We start from the raw sequence: 17690 nt of genomic DNA, 5'->3' as shown, positions 1-17690 counted from the left end.
ATATATATATACATACATACATACATATACACATTTTCTTCAATTTTTACTATATATATATATATATATATATATATAGTAAAAATTGAAGAAAAAATATATATTTTGTTCAATTTTTACTATATATTTTTTTTCTTCAATTTTTACTATTATATATATATACACATAGTAAAAATTGAAGAAAAAAATATATAGTAAAAATTGAAGAAAATGTGTGTGTTTATATATATATATACACATACACATTTTCTTCAATTTTTACTATATATTTTTTCTTCAATTTTTACTATGTATATATATATACACACACACATAGTAAAAATTGAAGAAAAAATATATAGTAAAAATTGAAGAAAATGTGTGTGTATATATATATATATATATATATATATATATATATATATATACACACACACACATTTTCTTCAATTTTTACTATATATTTTTTTCTTCAATTTTTACTATATATATATTTTTTTTTCTTTAATTTTTACTTACAGTAGAAATAGAAAAAAAAAATCAATGTAAAAATAGAAAAAACAAGTGAAAAATAGATTAAAAAAATAATTTAATATATAAAAGGCTATATGTGTCTGTCTGTCTCCATATTTTCAAACAATCTCCTCTGAAACTAAAATTTGCAGAACTCTCAAATGATTGGATGTTTTATGGCTCTTCAGTTAAAATAGTTTGTACATTCATCTTAGTCTATTTTTTAATTTTCAATCAGTTCATATGCGTGTCATGTTGGTACAGTGGTAACGTCACCAGCTTTGAATGTTACAGTTTAGATTTCAATTCTAGCTGATAGCACCCAAATACTTTTGTTTTTTACTTTGGAAATCATGACTATAATAATATACATGCAATCTTGAGAAATTGAAATATCATATTTAAGCATATTTTAAGCCTGGGCCAAGCGAAGTGCGACCCCCCCCCCCAACCCCACCGCCCAGCTAGTTGAAATAAAATTAAATGAATGAATGAATTAATATAAAAAAAAAATATATATAAAAGAATGAAAAATGATTACTATATTTTTTGATAATACCCTAGATTAGACATGTCAAACTCCAATCGGGGTAATCACTGCTATTTTCGTTGAAACAATTCATTTATTTTCTTTTTTTTTTTTTTAGATGTTTGGTTGCTCAGTGGCCTTACTAGACCACCTCTTGACACCCGGGCACCGCCGGGTACCCATGCTAGTCTTAAGATATATCTAACTCTTACATAGGTAAAGGACCGTGTCAAAAGGGAGATACTTTCTGGAGTGATAGAATGATTCAACAATTTTTCCAGGGGGATTCTTCAATTATGGCAAAGTGAGGATCTGAGCATTGGTGGTGCAAAGAGAGATGTTTGGATGTAGATGTATTACAAGTAACCAGTTTTTTTGTTTTTTTTTCTCTCCATTGCACCGCATGCTCCAAGTCAGAAGAGAGTGAATCATAAATATGTTGATCATTAATGATCTTCAAAGTGCTGCCATAAGCACCGAGTGACGGTCAGTCCAAAAATCTTTTTAAAGCTAGGGGTCTTCTTAAACTAGAGAGCCATTCATTTAAACTCGGGCAAAATGATGATTAATTCCTGCCACGAACAGGCAATGGTTGGCGTTTTGATCACAGATGAACATCTTTATTAGGATTCAGAAGAGAAGATGCGGACAAGATGCTGAATCTTTGCTGGGTATTTTGTCACCGGACAACAATGGGAAGTATTCACGTAGTCGTATACGCATGGATAGCAGAAAACAAAACTAAAAAGAAAGAAAAAAAATCACAACAATTTACGAAAACAACAAAAAAATTTTAACATTAAACAAAAATATATTTTCATTAAAAAAAAAAAAAAAATCACAACTTATGAATACAACCAAAAATTTTTTAATTCATTTTCATTCAAATTTTAAAAAAGGTATCAATTAATGAAAGCAAGCAAAAAAATTTAAATCCATTTTCATTAAAATTTTTAAAAAATCAGAACAATTTATGAAATAACAAAAATATTTTTAATATTAAATAAAAGTTAATTTTCATTAAAATTTTTTAATAGATTACAATTTATCAAAACAACCAAAAAAAGTTTAATTAATTTTCATTAAAAAAAAAAAAAAGGAATATCACAACAGTTTATGAAAAAACAAAAATATTTGGATACATTTTCATTAAAATTTTTTTTAAAATCACAATTTATGAAAACAACAAAATCATTTTAATATCAAATAAAAATTCATTTTCGTTAAAGTTTAACAAAAACTTGATTGCCTGACGACTTCAATATTTTGTCGTTAATAAAATGTTAATTAGTTATGATTGTTTTGATTTACCATAAAGAATTCCTGAAACAAGTGTTGAAAAGCTGAACAGGGAAAACAAAAGAGGAGAAAGAAAAGGAGGAGAAAGAAAAGGAGAAGAAAGAAAAGGAGAAGAAAGAAAAGGAGAAGAAAGAAAAGGAGGAGAAAGAAAAGAAGAGGAGAAAGAAAAGAAGAGGAGAAAGAAAAGAGGAGAAAGAAAAGAAGAGGAGAAAGAAAAGGAGAAGAGGAGAAAGAAAAGGAGAAGAGGAGAAAGAAAAGGAGAAGAGGAGAAAGAAAAGGAGAAGAGGAGAAAGAAAAGGAGAAGAGGAGAGAGAAAAGGAGAAGAGGAGAGAGAAAAGGAGAAGAGGAGAGAGAAAAGGAGAAGAGGAGAGAGAAAAGGAGAAGAGGAGAGAGAAAAGGAGAAGAGGAGAGAGAAAAGGAGAAGAGGAGAGAGAAAAAGAGAAGAGGAGAGAGAAAAGGAGAAGAGGAGAGAGAAAAGGAGAAGAGGAGAGAGAAAAGGAGAAGAGGAGAGAGAAAAGGAGAAGAGGAGAGAGAAAAGGAGAAGAGGAGAGAGAAAAGGAGAAAGAAAAAGAGAAAAGGAGAAAGAAAAAGAGAAAAGGAGAAAGAAAAAGAGAAAAGGAGAAAGAAAAAGAGAAAAGGAGAAAGAAAAAGAGAAAAGGAGAAAGAAAAGGAGAAAGAAGAAAAGGAGAAAGATGAATAGGAAAATGGGGAAGCAAGAAAGATAAAAGGAGTCAGTGAGTTCACCAGAGTTCCTTTTTTTTAGGCTTTTTGTAAGCCATATTGGAAGTTTATTAATTTTTCATCTCTCATGCTCCCCACACACCTTAGAGCCCTATACGGGAGGTGTAGGGGGAGGGGAGACCCATTCGCCCCAACAGCAACAGGGAGTGGTGTACTCTTATCGCTGGTGGATCCAAGCACCTGTATTTCGTCTATTTTCACTAAAGTGAAGTGTATTTTCTTGTTATGTTTGTCAGATTTAGAGCTGGACGTGACCAGCCAATCAGAGTGGGCCTCTCCGACCGCCCGTCTGGCCACCGAGGTAAGAACCAAAATGGTGTGTTAGGAAGGAGAGGAACTCATTTCTATCCTCTACAACCCTTAACCACCAGGATTTCATTCCAAGGCTCCACGGGTCGCAATCCTTGGCAAACAAGGGGTGCCATTGAGGGACTTTTACCCTCTGCTGGGGAGCAGTCGGTGTATTCTAATTCCCCAGCGACTAGGTTGGAAAGTAGGGGAAGAAAAAAAAAGGAAAGAGAGGGGGTGTTTTTGTTTTTGATTTTACAGAAAATAATTAAGTTTTACAAAAGAGAATAGAAAAACAAAGAGGAACATCAATGTAGGCGCAGTTCGTCTTAGGAAGCCAATAGACAGCCTGATATGGTAGCACTAGACATCGAAAAAGTAAAGATGGGTTGTGAGGCTGCCTCAAGGCTGCCATCAAAGCCAAAGGCGGGTACATCAGGTGAAATCAACAAATGATGAAGAAAACCTGGTGATTCTGCAATTCACAAACCAGGTTGAAATAATGTTATCATCTAGGAACCCATTCTCAACATGGGAAGAAAGAAGGGGGTGGGGGATATGCCGTCCACATGTTCTCATCGCTCACTGTTCATGTGGCCTTTTTTCTCTCCGATTTTCTTTTCCTTCTCTTCCCTCCACTGTAACATCACAAGCACACCGGCTTGGTCATTTGCATGTGTGTTATGCTGCTGCTACAAGTGCTAGCAGCTCTGTAACAGATCTAGCTACAACATGAAGGAGGAGGTAAAAGCCAAGATCACAAATGTCTTGCGGGGGCAGGCGTAAGGCAGGAGACATCAAACAGGTGAAAGATTCTGTCCGATGACTGTCGAGAGATACCGATGAGGAACTTTGTCAAGATATATTGAAGACAGGTTCTGAGTGCTGCCTCAAAGTTGGCATCAAAGCCAAAGGCGGGTACATCAAGTGAAATCGACACGTGATGAAGAAAACCTTGTAATTCTGCAGTTTACAAACCAGGTTGAAATAAGGTTGTCATTTAGAAACACATTCTCAACATGGGAAGGAAGGGGGGTGCTTTTGTTAACTATTCTGTATTTTCACCAAACAATTTAATAAACAAAAGATACCATAAAAATTGAATTTAACTTGAAAATTTGGTCTAAATTTATAGCACGGTCGGTAAACTGCAGGAGTACCAAAAACTTAGTTCACTTTTGATGATTAAGATGTGATGTTGCTAGTCTTGGTCTTTTCTACAAATACTATTATGGCATGTCTGATCTATTCCCTGCTTCCTTTGTTCCAGCTCATTTGACTCATTCATTTAGTGGTTTTCATCAATTTATTGTTTTAATACCTCATTGTAATACAGCTTCCATTTCTAATAGACAGAAAAGATGAATGAGAAAATGGGGAAGAGAGAAAGAGAGAAGAGAAAGAGAGAGGTAGAAAAAGAGAGGAGAGAAAGAGAGAGGTAGAAAAAGAGAGGAGAGAAAGAGAGAGGTAGAAAAAGAGAGAAGAGAAAGAGAGAGGTAGAAAAAGAGAGGAGAGAAAGAGAGAGGTAGAAAAAGAGAGGAGAGAAAGAGAGGAGAGAAAGAGAGAGGTAGAAAAAGAGAGGAGAAAGAGAGAGGTAGAAAAAGAGAGGAGAGAAAGAGAGAGGTAGAACAAGAGAGGAGAGAAAGAGAGAGGTAGAACAAGAGAGGAGAGAAAGAGAGAGGTAGAACAAGAGAGGAGAGAAAGAGAGAGGTAGAACAAGAGAGGAGAGAAAGAGAGAGGTAGAACAAGAGAGGAGAGAAAGAGAGAGGTAGAACAAGAGAGGAGAGAAAGAGAGAGGTAGAACAAGAGAGGAGAGAAAGAGAGAGGTAGAACAAGAGAGGAGAGAAAGAGAGAGGTAGAAAAAGAGAGGAGAGAAAGAGAGAGGTAGAACAAGAGAGGAGAGAAAGAGAGAGGTAGAACAAGAGAGGAGAGAAAGAGAGAGGAAGAAAAAGAGAGGAGAGAAAGAGAGAGGTAGAAAAAGAGAGGAGAGAAAGAGAGAGGTAGAAAAAGAGAGGAGAGAAAGAGAGAGGTAGAAAAAGAGAGGAGAGAAAGAGAGAGGTAGAAAAAGAGAGGAGAGAAAGAGAGAGGTAGAAAAAGAGAGGAGAGAAAGAGAGAGGTAGAAAAAGAGAGGAGAGAAAGAGAGAGGTAGAAAAAGAGAAGAGAGAAAGAGAGAGGTAGAAAAAGAGAAGAGAGAAAGAGAGAGGTAGAAAAAGAGAAGAGAGAAAGAGAGAGGTAGAAAAAGAGAAGAGAGAAAGAGAGAGGTAGAAAAAGAGAGGAGAGAAAGAGAGAGGTAGAAAGACAGAAGAGAAAGAGAGAGGTAGAAAGACAGAAGAGAAAGAGAGAGGTAGAAAGACAGAAGAGAAAAAGAGAGAGGTAGAAAGACAGAAGAGAAAAAGAGAGAGGTAGAAAGACAGAAGAGAAAAAGAGAGAGGTAGAAAGACAGAAGAGAAAAAGAGAGAGGTAGAAAGACAGAAGAGAAAAAGAGAGAGGTAGAAAGACAGAAGAGAAAAAGAGAGAGGTAGAAAGACAGAAGAGAAAAAGAGAGAGGTAGAAAGACAGAAGAGAAAAAGAGAGAGGTAGAAAGACAGAAGAGAAAAAGAGAGAGGTAGAAAGACAGAAGAGAAAAAGAGAGAGGTAGAAAGACAGAAGAGAAAAAGAGAGAGGTAGAAAGACAGAAGAGAAAAAGAGAGAGGTAGAAAGACAGAAGAGAAAAAGAGAGAGGTAGAAAGACAGAAGAGAAAAAGAGAGAGGTAGAAAGACAGAAGAGAAAAAGAGAGAGGTAGAAAGACAGAAGAGAAAAAGAGAGAGGTAGAAAGACAGAAGAGAAAAAGAGAGAGGTAGAAAGACAGAAGAGAAAAAGAGAGAGGTAGAAAGACAGAAGAGAAAAAGAGAGAGGTAGAAAGACAGAAGAGAAAAAGAGAGAGGTAGAAAGACAGAAGAGAAAAAGAGAGAGGTAGAAAGACAGAAGAGAAAAAGAAAGAGGTAGAAAGACAGAAGAGAAAAAGAAAGAGGTAGAAAGACAGAAGAGAAAAAGAAAGAGGTAGAAAGACAGAAGAGAAAGAGAGAGAGGTAGAAAGACAGAAGAGAAAGAGAGAGAGGTAGAAAGACAGAAGAGAAAGAGAGAGAGGTAGAAAAACAGAAGAGAAAGAGAGAGAGGTAGAAAAACAGAAGAGAAAGAGAGAGAGGTAGAAAAACAGAAGAGAAAGAGAGAGAGGTAGAAAGACAGAAGAGAAAGAGAGAGAGGTAGAAAGACAGAAGAGAAAGAGAGAGAGGTAGAAAGACAGAAGAGAAAGAGAGAGAGGTAGAAAGACAGAAGAGAAAGAGAGAGAGGTAGAAAGACAGAAGAGAAAGAGAGAGAGGTAGAAAGACAGAAGAGAAAGAGAGAGAGGTAGAATGACAGAAGAGAAAGAGAGAGAGGTAGAAAGACAGAAGAGAAAAAGAGAGGTAGAAAGACAGAAGAGAAAGAGAGAGGTAGAAAGACAGAAGAGAAAGAGAGAGGTAGAAAGACAGAAGAGAAAGAGAGAGGTAGAAAGATAGAAGAGAAAGAGAGAGGTAGAAAGACAGAAGAGAAAGAGAGAGGTAGAAAGACAGAAGAGAAAGAGAGAGGTAGAAAGACAGAAGAGAAAGAGAGAGGTAGAAAGACAGAAGAGAAAGAGAGAGGTAGAAAGACAGAAGAGAAAGAGAGAGAGGTAGAAAGACAGAAGAGAAAAAGAGAGGTAGAAAGACAGAAGAGAAAAAGAGAGAAGTAGAAAGACAGAAGAGAAAGAGAGAGAGGTAGAAAGACAGAAGAGAAAGAGAGAGAGGTAGAAAGACAGAAGAGAAAGAGAGAGAGGTAGAAAGACAGAAGAGAAAGAGAGAGAGGTAGAAAGACAGAAGAGAAAGAGAGAGGTAGAAAGACAGAAGAGAAAGAGAGAGGTAGAAAGATAGAAGAGAAAGAGAGAGGTAGAAAGACAGAAGAGAAAGAGAGAGGTAGAAAGACAGAAGAGAAAGAGAGAGGTAGAAAGACAGAAGAGAAAGAGAGAGGTAGAAAGACAGAAGAGAAAGAGAGAGGTAGAAGGACAGAAGAGAAAGAGAGAGGTAGAAAGACAGAAGAGAAAGAGAGAGGTAGAAAGATAGAAGAGAAAGAGATAGGTAGAAAGAGAGAAGAGAAAGAGAGAGGTAGAAAGACAGAAGAGAAAGAGAGAGGTAGAATGACAGAAGAGAAAGAGAGAGGTAGAAAGATAGAAGAGAAAGAGAGAGGTAGAAAGACAGAAGAGAAAGAGAGAGAGGTAGAAAGACAGAAGAGAAAGAGAGAGAGGTAGAAAGATAGAATGTTTGATAAAAATATCTTGCACCGTTTCATCTCATCTATTTTGTTTTTACTGGCCTCCAGGCAACACCCGATGACCATGCTAATATATAGACATAGACGTACACTTACCCAGAGACACTTAATACTGTGTCATTTGTTCTCGTCTTCCGGCAAAGTGGACAAGTGGAAAAGGAACAGTCCAAAGGCAATGGATACTGAAAATATAAATCGCGTTTGTTGTGAAATGTTTCTGCCATTTTGAAAAAAGGTAAATTTAAATTTTTTAAAATTTTTATAAAAGTAGAAATTTATTAAATTACATTTTTATAAAAATAAAAATTTATTGAATTTTTATAAAAATTTATTGAATACATTTTTTATAAAAATAAAAATTTATTGAAATACATTTTTATAAAAATAAAAATTTATTGAATTAAATTTTTATAAAAAATAATTTATTGAATTAACTTTTTATAAAAAATAATTTATTGAATTAAATTTTTAGAAAAAAAAATTCATTGAATTAAATTTTTAGAAAAAAAAATTCATTGAATTTCATTTTTATAAAAAAAAATTCATTGAATTTCATTTTTATAAAAAAAAATTCATTGAATTTCATTTTTATAAAAATAAAATTCATTGAATTACATTTTTATAAAAGTAAAAATTTATTGAATTACATTTTTATAAAAATTAAAATTTATTGAATTTTTATAAAAATTTATAAAAATAAAAATTTATTGAATTAAATTTTTATAAAAAGTAAAAACACATTAAATTACATTTTTATAAAAGTAAAAATTTATTGAATTACATTTTTATAAAAAGTAAAAACACATTGAATTACATTTTTATAAAAATTAAAATTTATTGAATTTTTATAAAAATTTATAAAAATAAAAATTTATTGAATTACATTTTTATAAAAAGTAAAAACACATTAAATTACATTTTTATAAAAGTAAAAATTTATTGAATTACATTTTTATAAAAAGTAAAAACACATTGAATTACATTTTTATAAAAAGTAAAAATTTATTGAATTAAATAAAAAAAATGAAAAATTCATCGAGTTAAATTTTTATAAAAAGTAAAAATTAAATTTTACACACAAATCCATGAAACTATATTTTCATCTCTTCGTGTATGAAGACAGTAAAAAGGTTGGAGCGTTCTAGAAACTCGATATAAAAGCACTAGTGCACCAAAATTAAAACAGTCCTGACAACATTTCTGCAAGTACCATCGCCACTGCCCGTGGTTATCACATATGCCGGACTTTGTCTATTAGACGTAAAACAGCAATCGCCAAGAATACAAAAGTCCGAGCAATGATTCCGTGATCCGCACACAACTTTTCACTGGTTGAAATTATCTGCACGACTAAAAGGGTCATAAAAAACTGCAAATGGGCAAAATACTCGATCCCTTACTAATGAAGATTACACAAACAATGGATGAATATTTTATGCTCGCAAACTTTTTTCCCCATAGTATTTCACTTTCGTAAGGTTTTCTTCGTAAAATTTTGCTGACTAATACCTTCCTCAGTCTCGGAGGATTTCTGCAGTCACTAAAACCTTCCAGCAATACCTTCACAATAGTGCAACATTCTTTTTCCGCTTGAATGATGTTCCCGAACTCTCGTCTTTTAAAAAATACACATATATGTGTTTTTCGTTTTAGGGGATTTTTTTGTTTTTGTTTAAATTAGCGGTTTTTGAAAATTTCAGCCAGTAAAAGTTAAAAATCTAGCGATTTTCTGGAGATTTCTTTTCCCTGATCTAGTGTTTTTTTTTTTTTTAAATCTCAATTGTCAACACTTATGAAATAATTAAAAGAAATTTGGGATATTTTTAGCACAACAAATATTTTTCACATTTTTCACAAATAAGAATATGACATGATATAAGACAATGCTATAATGGATTTGTAATGTGAATCTTAAAGACAGGCCTTGGTGCTACCAGATCAGGCTGTCTGAAGATATTGGCTTCCCGAGATGAAATGGACCTAACATTGATGCTTTTTGTTTTTCTACTTTCTTTTGCAAAACGTAATTATTTTCTGCAAAACCAAAAACAAAAACAACAACCCACCTTTTCCTCTTTTTCCTTTCTTCCATTTCTTCTTTCTATCTCCCCCCACTTCCTGACCGATTTCCTAACTTAAAATGTATCAAACATTAATACTGTAACCCTTTTTCATCTCCCATTGAAAAACTCATTCATGTTCTGCAAGGCAGGGAACAAAAACGATAAAATCCACTATAAAACAACCAAACCAAACACTACAAACTAGCGATTTGAGTTAAGAGAAAGAGGGATAAATAAATACCTGGTCAGAGATAGATCAAGTTAGTAATACGGGAGTGCCTCAGGGGTCGACCCTTGAACCATTATTATTCCTGATATTCATAAACGACCTCCCTGATAATATTGTGTCCGAGATGGGTATATTTGCTGATGATACAACGCTCTATAATATGCATGAGGGAAGAACAGATGTACATAAATCTAAGACAATGGCAGAATCGTTAGAAAATGACCTCCACTCTATATTGGAATGGGGCCGTAAATGGATGGTAACATTTAATGCTTTAAAACTAAGCTGTTCTCCTTTAACAATTACAAGATGCCTTTCCAACCCCCTATATCCATGACAAATAGCACCCTACCTGAGAATTCTACCTTCAAACTCCTTAGCCTAACATTTACAGGCAATATGAACTGGAATACATAGAGGACATTGCAAAGGCTGCTGCAAAGAAGGTGGGTTCCCTCTATCGAGCTAGAAGACTACTCACACCTGAGAGTATCCTGTACCTCTACAAGGCCACCATTCGCATACCATGCACGGAGTATTCTTGTCATATCTGGGCTGGTGCATCCATCACTACCCTCTCCCTCTTGTATAGGGTCCAAAAAAAGAGTTGTCAATCTAATCAGTCTCACTATCAACTAAGCTTCAGCCTCTGTCTCATCACTGCAATGTTGCATCACTGTGCCTGTTTTACAAATAATTCAATGGAATGTGTTCTGTATATTTTTCGAGCTGAATAAACATGTTACATTAAATAAAAACACTAAAAACATATCCAGTTAGGTAGAAAAGTGACTTATCTTGCCTTTGATAACATTTACTTGCTATATATTTGCTTTTAGACAATTTTTTCGAATTTATGTATATAGTAATACAAACCCAATTAATATATTGCCAGCTGGTTGAAGGAGAGAATAGCTCAGTCCACAGTAGTAGTCGTTGGGATGAAGGAAACCAATTACAGGAGAAAGGGAAGGCAAGAGTAGTCCTGTAGATAAAGTGCACGTGGAAATAAATGTGAGTTTGAAGAGAGCCATATAAACTTGTAGTACTCACTTTCTGCCCCAGGCTAATGTCCGCTGCCCAGCAGGATCAGGATCAAAGAGAGTTAATGGTTTTATATACACTGTCACGTGATTGAGAGCTGGCTTGTGATTGGACAAGCCAGGGAGAAAATGGATTTCAAATTTCAAAGTCGTGAGAAGTAGCTCCTGCCTGTAATGTAGCGGGTGTTGGCTGCTACAAGTTGATTCTTAAAAGAATCTTAAAGTGAAAATTCTTAACACATGCCAGCATATAAAATGAATGTTAAACCGAATGTTATAATGATGGGATCATCTAAAATGGTGATTCAGTATTGATTTAAAAAAAAAAAAAAAAAAAAAAAAAAAGGGATGAAAGTGATGCTTGTTCATTTGGATGGAGAAGATGAAGAAAGAATCATACCGTTTCTGGTTTTTCCTTTGCACATTTGAAAAAATTGAACATCCATAGCTCAAAATCTCTCTATATTTTACCTGACTTATCCATCTGCCAGTAGCTCAGGATATAATTACTAAGGCTAGAGTACTAAGCGTCCTGGGATCAAACTGTAGTAGATGATTGATACCTAAGTGATATTTTTTATATATATTGGATAATAATTAATATAGATTTGGCAAACACGACGCACTGCTGACAAGACATGCTACCCAAACATAGAATTCGAACCAAGGATGTCTCTAAGAAAAAGCAGGCTTTTATTTCATACCCGAGGGAGCTCAACTGCGTATGATATAGTAATATCACAAGTATATAAAGAGAAAAGGCAACAATTAGTTTCTTACTTTTTTGACTGTACACAACAAGTCTATACCAATTTTCGAAACATATAATACCAGAAGTAAGAAATATAATGCCTTTGTTTGAATATCAGATTTCTAGATGTTATAATTCTAATCGATACATAACAAAACAATATAGTTAAATATTAAAAACTCAATCAAAATCGTTTATACTTTTTATCGTGTATAATACTCAATATATTTGATGAAAATAACTGTAATAAATATCTACCTAAAATCTTTTATGTGTTTAAGTGTAACTTTAACTGTTATTTATAGTCGGTGATTCAGTATTGATTAAAAAAAAAAGGGGATAAAAGTGATGCTTGTTTATTTGGATGGAGAAGATGAAGGAATCATACCGTTTCTGGTTTCGGTGGAATCGGCTGCATTGTTAAGTCTAAAGGGGAATTTGTACTATTCAGAGTGTTGTGCCAATAATCGAGAAATTGTAGGAAGAAGACGCCAATCGATAAACCCGTTGAGAATCCGAAAGAGATGAAGTTCAACAACTGAAAGAAAAGATGAGTGATTTCCCTTGGAAAAGACCTGCAAAAAAAAAAAATTACAAAATAAAATAGAGAAAGAAATAATTAAAAACTAAAATAAATAAATAAAAAGCAAAACAAATAAAAAAAACAAAAAAATTAAAAAAACAAATAAAAAATAAAAACAAAATGAAAATAAAAACTAAAAATAAAAAAGATAAAAAATTTAAAAAAAAATTTTATATTAAAAAAAAAACAAATAAAAAACTAAAGAAAAACAAAAAAAAAAAAATTATTTTTAAAAATTAAAGAAAATGAATAAAAAGAAAAATAACAATGTGTAGTATCCGTTCTGAGTTTGCATTTAATTTTTCAGTCTCTGATCAATGACAAAGAAATGCTTCTATGCTGAGACAATTTTTGTTTGTATCCAGAGTGTCCCTTTGTGGAGAGCTAGATTTTCCCCATATTACATACCAGCCTTGTGTCTATCTCCTTTTAAATTCCTTTGAGGCCATTTTTTCAGGCTGTTTATATGTAATTGTCTCCAAAATGTAGAACGTGATTGAGGGAAGTGTCTTTTATTTTTTTTACACTGCTTTGGGGATATTTTTTCAAGCATTTCGGGCATGTAATCCCCCCCCCCCAAAAAAAACTGTAATCTTGCCAGTGGTAGGGGAGGGGGACCAAATTCTGAAATATATTTTTTTTTCATAATTCTTTTATGGATATTTTTTCAGGTTGTTTACATGCAATCGCCCCCAAAAAGTAGAATCTAATTTTTTAATAGGGGTAAACTACAGTGGGTGTAAAAGCAAAAAATTATGAAAACAAACTGTGAAATTGCCATTATTAACTTCACAGATTTTTATTTTTTAACGATATTTATATTTGCAGAAACCAAGATAGCTAACTCAGGATTACTTCCCTTGAATCATATATATGGAAATGAAACCTATTATTTACCTCTGAGATACAAGGTCAGGTATGATTTTGAGAAACCAGTGTACTAAGATAAGCACACTATGGCCTACAAAAAAATATCTGAATAGCCCCGTCAGCATTTCCTAGTAGGGGCGCTGCAGGCAATTAGCAATAAACTAACCGCGATTCAAAGAGAGGATAAAGCCTATGAGGGTGGATATTCCAGGACTGAAGAGAAGTATACCTCACCCTATCAGCAACAAAGCCGCTGTTGAATTGATGACATTATGCAACACGAAAAAAATGTACAGAAGATTTGCAGCCATTTTTCTATGCACAATGGCATGGAAAATAAAGGTCGGATTTAATATTAAAATGTTTATTTAAAACAGAAACGGATCTTATGTAGCATGCACCTTTTTTTAATCTGGATTTTGTTGTACAGTATAACGTGGCCAGTGAAATTCAAGAGAAATGATAAGAGAGCGAACAGCTTGTTAAAGTTTGTTTATATTAACAGCTTGTTAAAGTTTGTTTATATTAACAGCTACAAGTGCGACCTAAAATGGAGTACTGTTGCCACATCCGAGTAGGAGCTGCGCGGCGCGCTCTATCCAACCTTGATAGAGTTCAAAACCGACTTCGAAACATAGTAGGTGATGCCCTTTTCTCTTTCTTGCAATCTCTTTCCCACAAAAGAGACGTTGCAGGCCTGTCTCTGCTCTATTGTTATTTTCATAGCAGGTGCTCGACTGAACTCCAATCTATGGTCCCCCCTTGCCAAACTTTCACAAAAAAACTGGACTAGCTACAACCACTATAAGTGATTTCCTCCAACTCTCAATCTATGCCTAAATCTAAACACAGAAAATGAACAAAGCTTCTTAAAAAACAAAAATACAAAAAATCTATAAAATTAAAAAAAAATAATTTTCAATTCTTACCCCCCCCCCAAAAAAAAGGTAAAATACTAGAAAAAAAAAAAACAAAAACAAAAAAACAAACAACAATAGATATAAAAATGTCTTTTTTTTTTACCCTAACCTTATCCTAATCTGCTCAGTCTGGTTCAAAAGCAGTACCAATACAAAAAAAAAAAAATAATCTCTACTATATATAAAAGTCACTTTGTGTGTGTGTGTGTGTATTTGTGTGCGAGTTCCTTCCACATAGATTCTGAAACAGCTGAGCCTATCTTTTGCAAATTTCACACAAAGGTAATTTATGTTTCTGACAGTGTTCTTATATATGTTTTGTACAGACTTCATTTGAAAATAAAAAAAATTATTTGTTTTATGTATTGGGTAAATTATTTCTTATAATATATTAGCCTTGGTGCTCGGTGTTGTCGGGGTGAGCAAAAAAAAAAATAAATAAATAAATAAATAAAAAAAATTAAAAAAAAGTGGTAGTAGTCAGACAGGTTCGAACCTGTGATGCGAAGGCAGAAAAAGAAAATGAAAGAAACCCTGACGTCTTACCTCTGACGCGACTGGAAGTGTAAAGGATTCAAATTTAACGTAGTCAATCAAAAAGATGACTTGCAGAAATTGCATTGCTTTAAAACCTCCCACGAAGGTCGTTTTTAATGAGGGAGGAAAAGCACCTCCTTCCAAAAAGGGGGCACTCTGGTATTATCCAAATAAATAGTAATTGTCTCAGCATGAAGGGTCTCGACTACATTGACCAAGGAGCAATTACAGAAATAAAATATAATGTTTAAGCATATTGTACAAGCGGGCATGCCGAGCGGCTCGCTTGTCATCAAGTAAACCTTAACTTTCTTGTAAAAAAAAAAAAAAAAAGAAAAAAAAAAAAAATTATAATAGTTTAAATTTATTTTTTTCATAAAATTTCACATAGTGACTTTTTTCTTTTTCTTGCTTTAAATGTTTTATTTTTCGTATTTGACAGTGTTGCCTCATGTTGATTTGGAAGCCAGATCGTTTTTTATTCTGCATCTTCAAACTGTTTGCATAAACGTCCAGAAAATGTCAGAAATGGGTCACAAATTGTGTAAACACTAAATAAAGAAATTGAAATTTTCGTTGGTCATTCCTTACCTGGAGAAAAGAATTGGGTAGAATAAACCGGTCGACGGCGAACTGTTGTGTAGGAATTCCAATTCTGGTGAAATTGCGGTGAGTCTAGCCCCCGCAAAATAGAGGCTGGGGGATGCCGAGGCAGAATAATGAAAAATGTAAGAGAGTTCAAAGAAAAGCACCAGCATTTCCCAGAAACTATTCACATACGGAAACAAACGTAGAGAGATTTGCTTCAAACCAAGCGGTTTTACCTACAAGCAAAAAAAAAAAAAAAAAAAAAAAAAAAAGAATGTTTCAGAAAAATCAAAAAAAGATTTTAATTCGCTTGTAAAATTTTGTGTATCAGGGGTGGGGGTATAAAAACAAAATTTAAAAAAAAAAAGAACAATATTTTAGATTTTAGAGTCGGGGATCAGTTTTGTGTATAAATTTAATGTAAAATTATCCCTCACTTTCTCACCAGATAGCATTTATTTATTTAATTTTAAATGAGAGGTTATGTCCACAAAAAAAAAAAAAAAACATGTAAAAAAAAGAAGAAAAGAAAAGAAAAACCTGAAATTTGAGATATATTTATAAACTAGCCTGGGTGCCCAGCTTTGCATGGGTGTTTGGAAGTGTGTATTGAAAAAAAAAAGTGGTAGTAGGCAGGCAGGCTCGAACCCATACCGCAAAGGAGGAAAAAACCGCAAAAAAAGAAGTGACGTCTTTGCCGTTATGTCCATTGCCAAACCGGAAGTGGCGAAGGTTTAAATTAAAGCTAGTCAATCAAAAAGAGGGGATGACTTTAGAAAATATAGGTGAAAAAAGCGACCCTTCCTTGTGGAAAAATGCCCAGTTGAGGGTGAAGGAATTAATGTTTTTAGCCAATTTTTTGATATTTGTCGTCCGAAGGGTTGAGCTTCAAAACAATACCAATCTTGTGAAAATCTGTTACCTCTGTCAAAAGTTTTATACATACATACAAACAAGGCAACCCAACAAAATATAACAATTGTTCAGAATACTCTTTGATTTGTCTCTGTCAGGAAGGATAAACTACTTGGAAAGGCCACCACCAGCCTTGAAGTGTGCAGAGATATACTGACTGAATTGAGAAATCTGTTCATGTTAGGTGTTCTAGCTTTGCAAATTTGGTGTCTTCAATGGTCTTTCACCCGATTTTTCTTCACGTGAATTTCAGGTTGAAAGAATATTTAAAACAATAGGGGAGGGGCTAATAAAATCGTAAGCTAAATTCCTAGTTTGATTAGGATAACCCTTTTTCTCTCTCTTTCTCGGAAAGTGTCCTAAACTTCCTGTATTAAGTTTAAAATGGTAGATTGCACAAACCTCAAGGTTTTGTGGAGACATTCAAAAGGCGAGACTTTGGCAGAACGGACCTATATTATTTCCTCTTTCAGAATTAGTGTAATTCCACTATTAAAGCTGAACCACTTTGACGACATAGATTGGAGTTCAATCAAGCACCTACCATGAAAATAAAGTAGACTGTTAACCTCTCTTTGGTGCGAAGGGCAGTACAGGAGAAAAGAGGGCATCCCCCATTAGACCTCATTCAGTTTTGCATTCTTTCAAGGCATGACTGGACAAACTAGAAAGAATGTTATTCAGCATCACGAAACATCATATCAAATTTTTTTTTTTTTTTTTTTACATGGTGGTCACCACTTACCAAGGCCTGGAAGCCACTCAGGGATAAGGATTAATCGGTACAGACTCAAATTAATATAAAAAAGAAACTCTGGTTGATCGCTTAAAGAACAAAACCAAAATTAAATAAGAGTCATTGTCAAGGTACACCTAAAGAAGGTTGGAGGTTACATCGGCTGAATTGTTGTGAGAATAACAGAAATGAGAACAACAGTCCGAAGAATAAATAAATATACATACGAGCTTGAATAAATAAGATTTCAGACTTACGAGGTGTCTTCAATAAGTTTCCAGACGTTTTTTGTAATTTTTAAAAAAATTGCTGTAGACTCTTGAAAATTCACTATGTTATTGCTATACATCTTCTGAAATGACTGAAAAAATTTTATGATTTCAGGTTCAAATGAACAGCTACAGCAGGAATTGGAATACACCCTACTAAAGCCTGATTTTCACGGCTAGTGAATTTCAAAAATTCAATCTGGATGTGAGGATACTTTAGAAGAACAATACGCAATAAAATTCTATTTTAAACCTGGAAAAATGCCACAGAAACGGATAGAATGCTTCAAACTGCTTTTGGCTCATCTTGCATAAATCGAGCATCAGTTTTTGAGTGGTATAAGAGATTCAAAGAAGACAGGGAGTCTGTGAGGGATGATGAGAGGTGTGGGAGGAGTAAAGAAGGCAGAACACCAGAGTTGATTGGCCAAATAAAGAATTTCATGGATAAGGACCGTAATGTGTCTATAGAGACAGTAAGTGCACAGGTTGATGTCAGTATGGGAACTGTTC

The 17690-nt window shown here is 33.9% G+C and overlaps 1 protein-coding gene across 1 annotated transcript in view; it reads right to left on the bottom strand.

Moving 5' to 3' along the window:
• Nucleotides 1-1118: 1118 nt before the first annotated feature.
• The window catches only part of LOC145246857 (peroxisome assembly protein 12-like), a 42816-nt gene continuing 26244 nt past the window's right edge, over nucleotides 1119-17690 (bottom strand). Inside the window, exons 5-8 of the mRNA XM_080108704.1 lie at nucleotides 15261-15493; nucleotides 12148-12334; nucleotides 7770-7855; nucleotides 1119-1762 (exon numbers count right to left, since the gene is read on the bottom strand). Coding sequence (XP_079964830.1) covers nucleotides 1645-1762; nucleotides 7770-7855; nucleotides 12148-12334; nucleotides 15261-15493 — 624 coding nt within the window. The 3' untranslated portion in view covers nucleotides 1119-1644. The remainder of the gene's footprint in view (nucleotides 1763-7769; nucleotides 7856-12147; nucleotides 12335-15260; nucleotides 15494-17690) is intronic.

This window comes from Euprymna scolopes, chromosome 24 (assembly GCF_053919585.1).
Source record: "Euprymna scolopes isolate OS-2025 chromosome 24, ASM5391958v1, whole genome shotgun sequence".
Lineage (NCBI taxonomy): Eukaryota > Metazoa > Mollusca > Cephalopoda > Sepiida > Sepiolidae > Euprymna > Euprymna scolopes.
The sequence above is the reverse complement of the archived record's forward strand: the minus strand, read 5'-3'. Positions and strand labels throughout refer to the sequence as shown.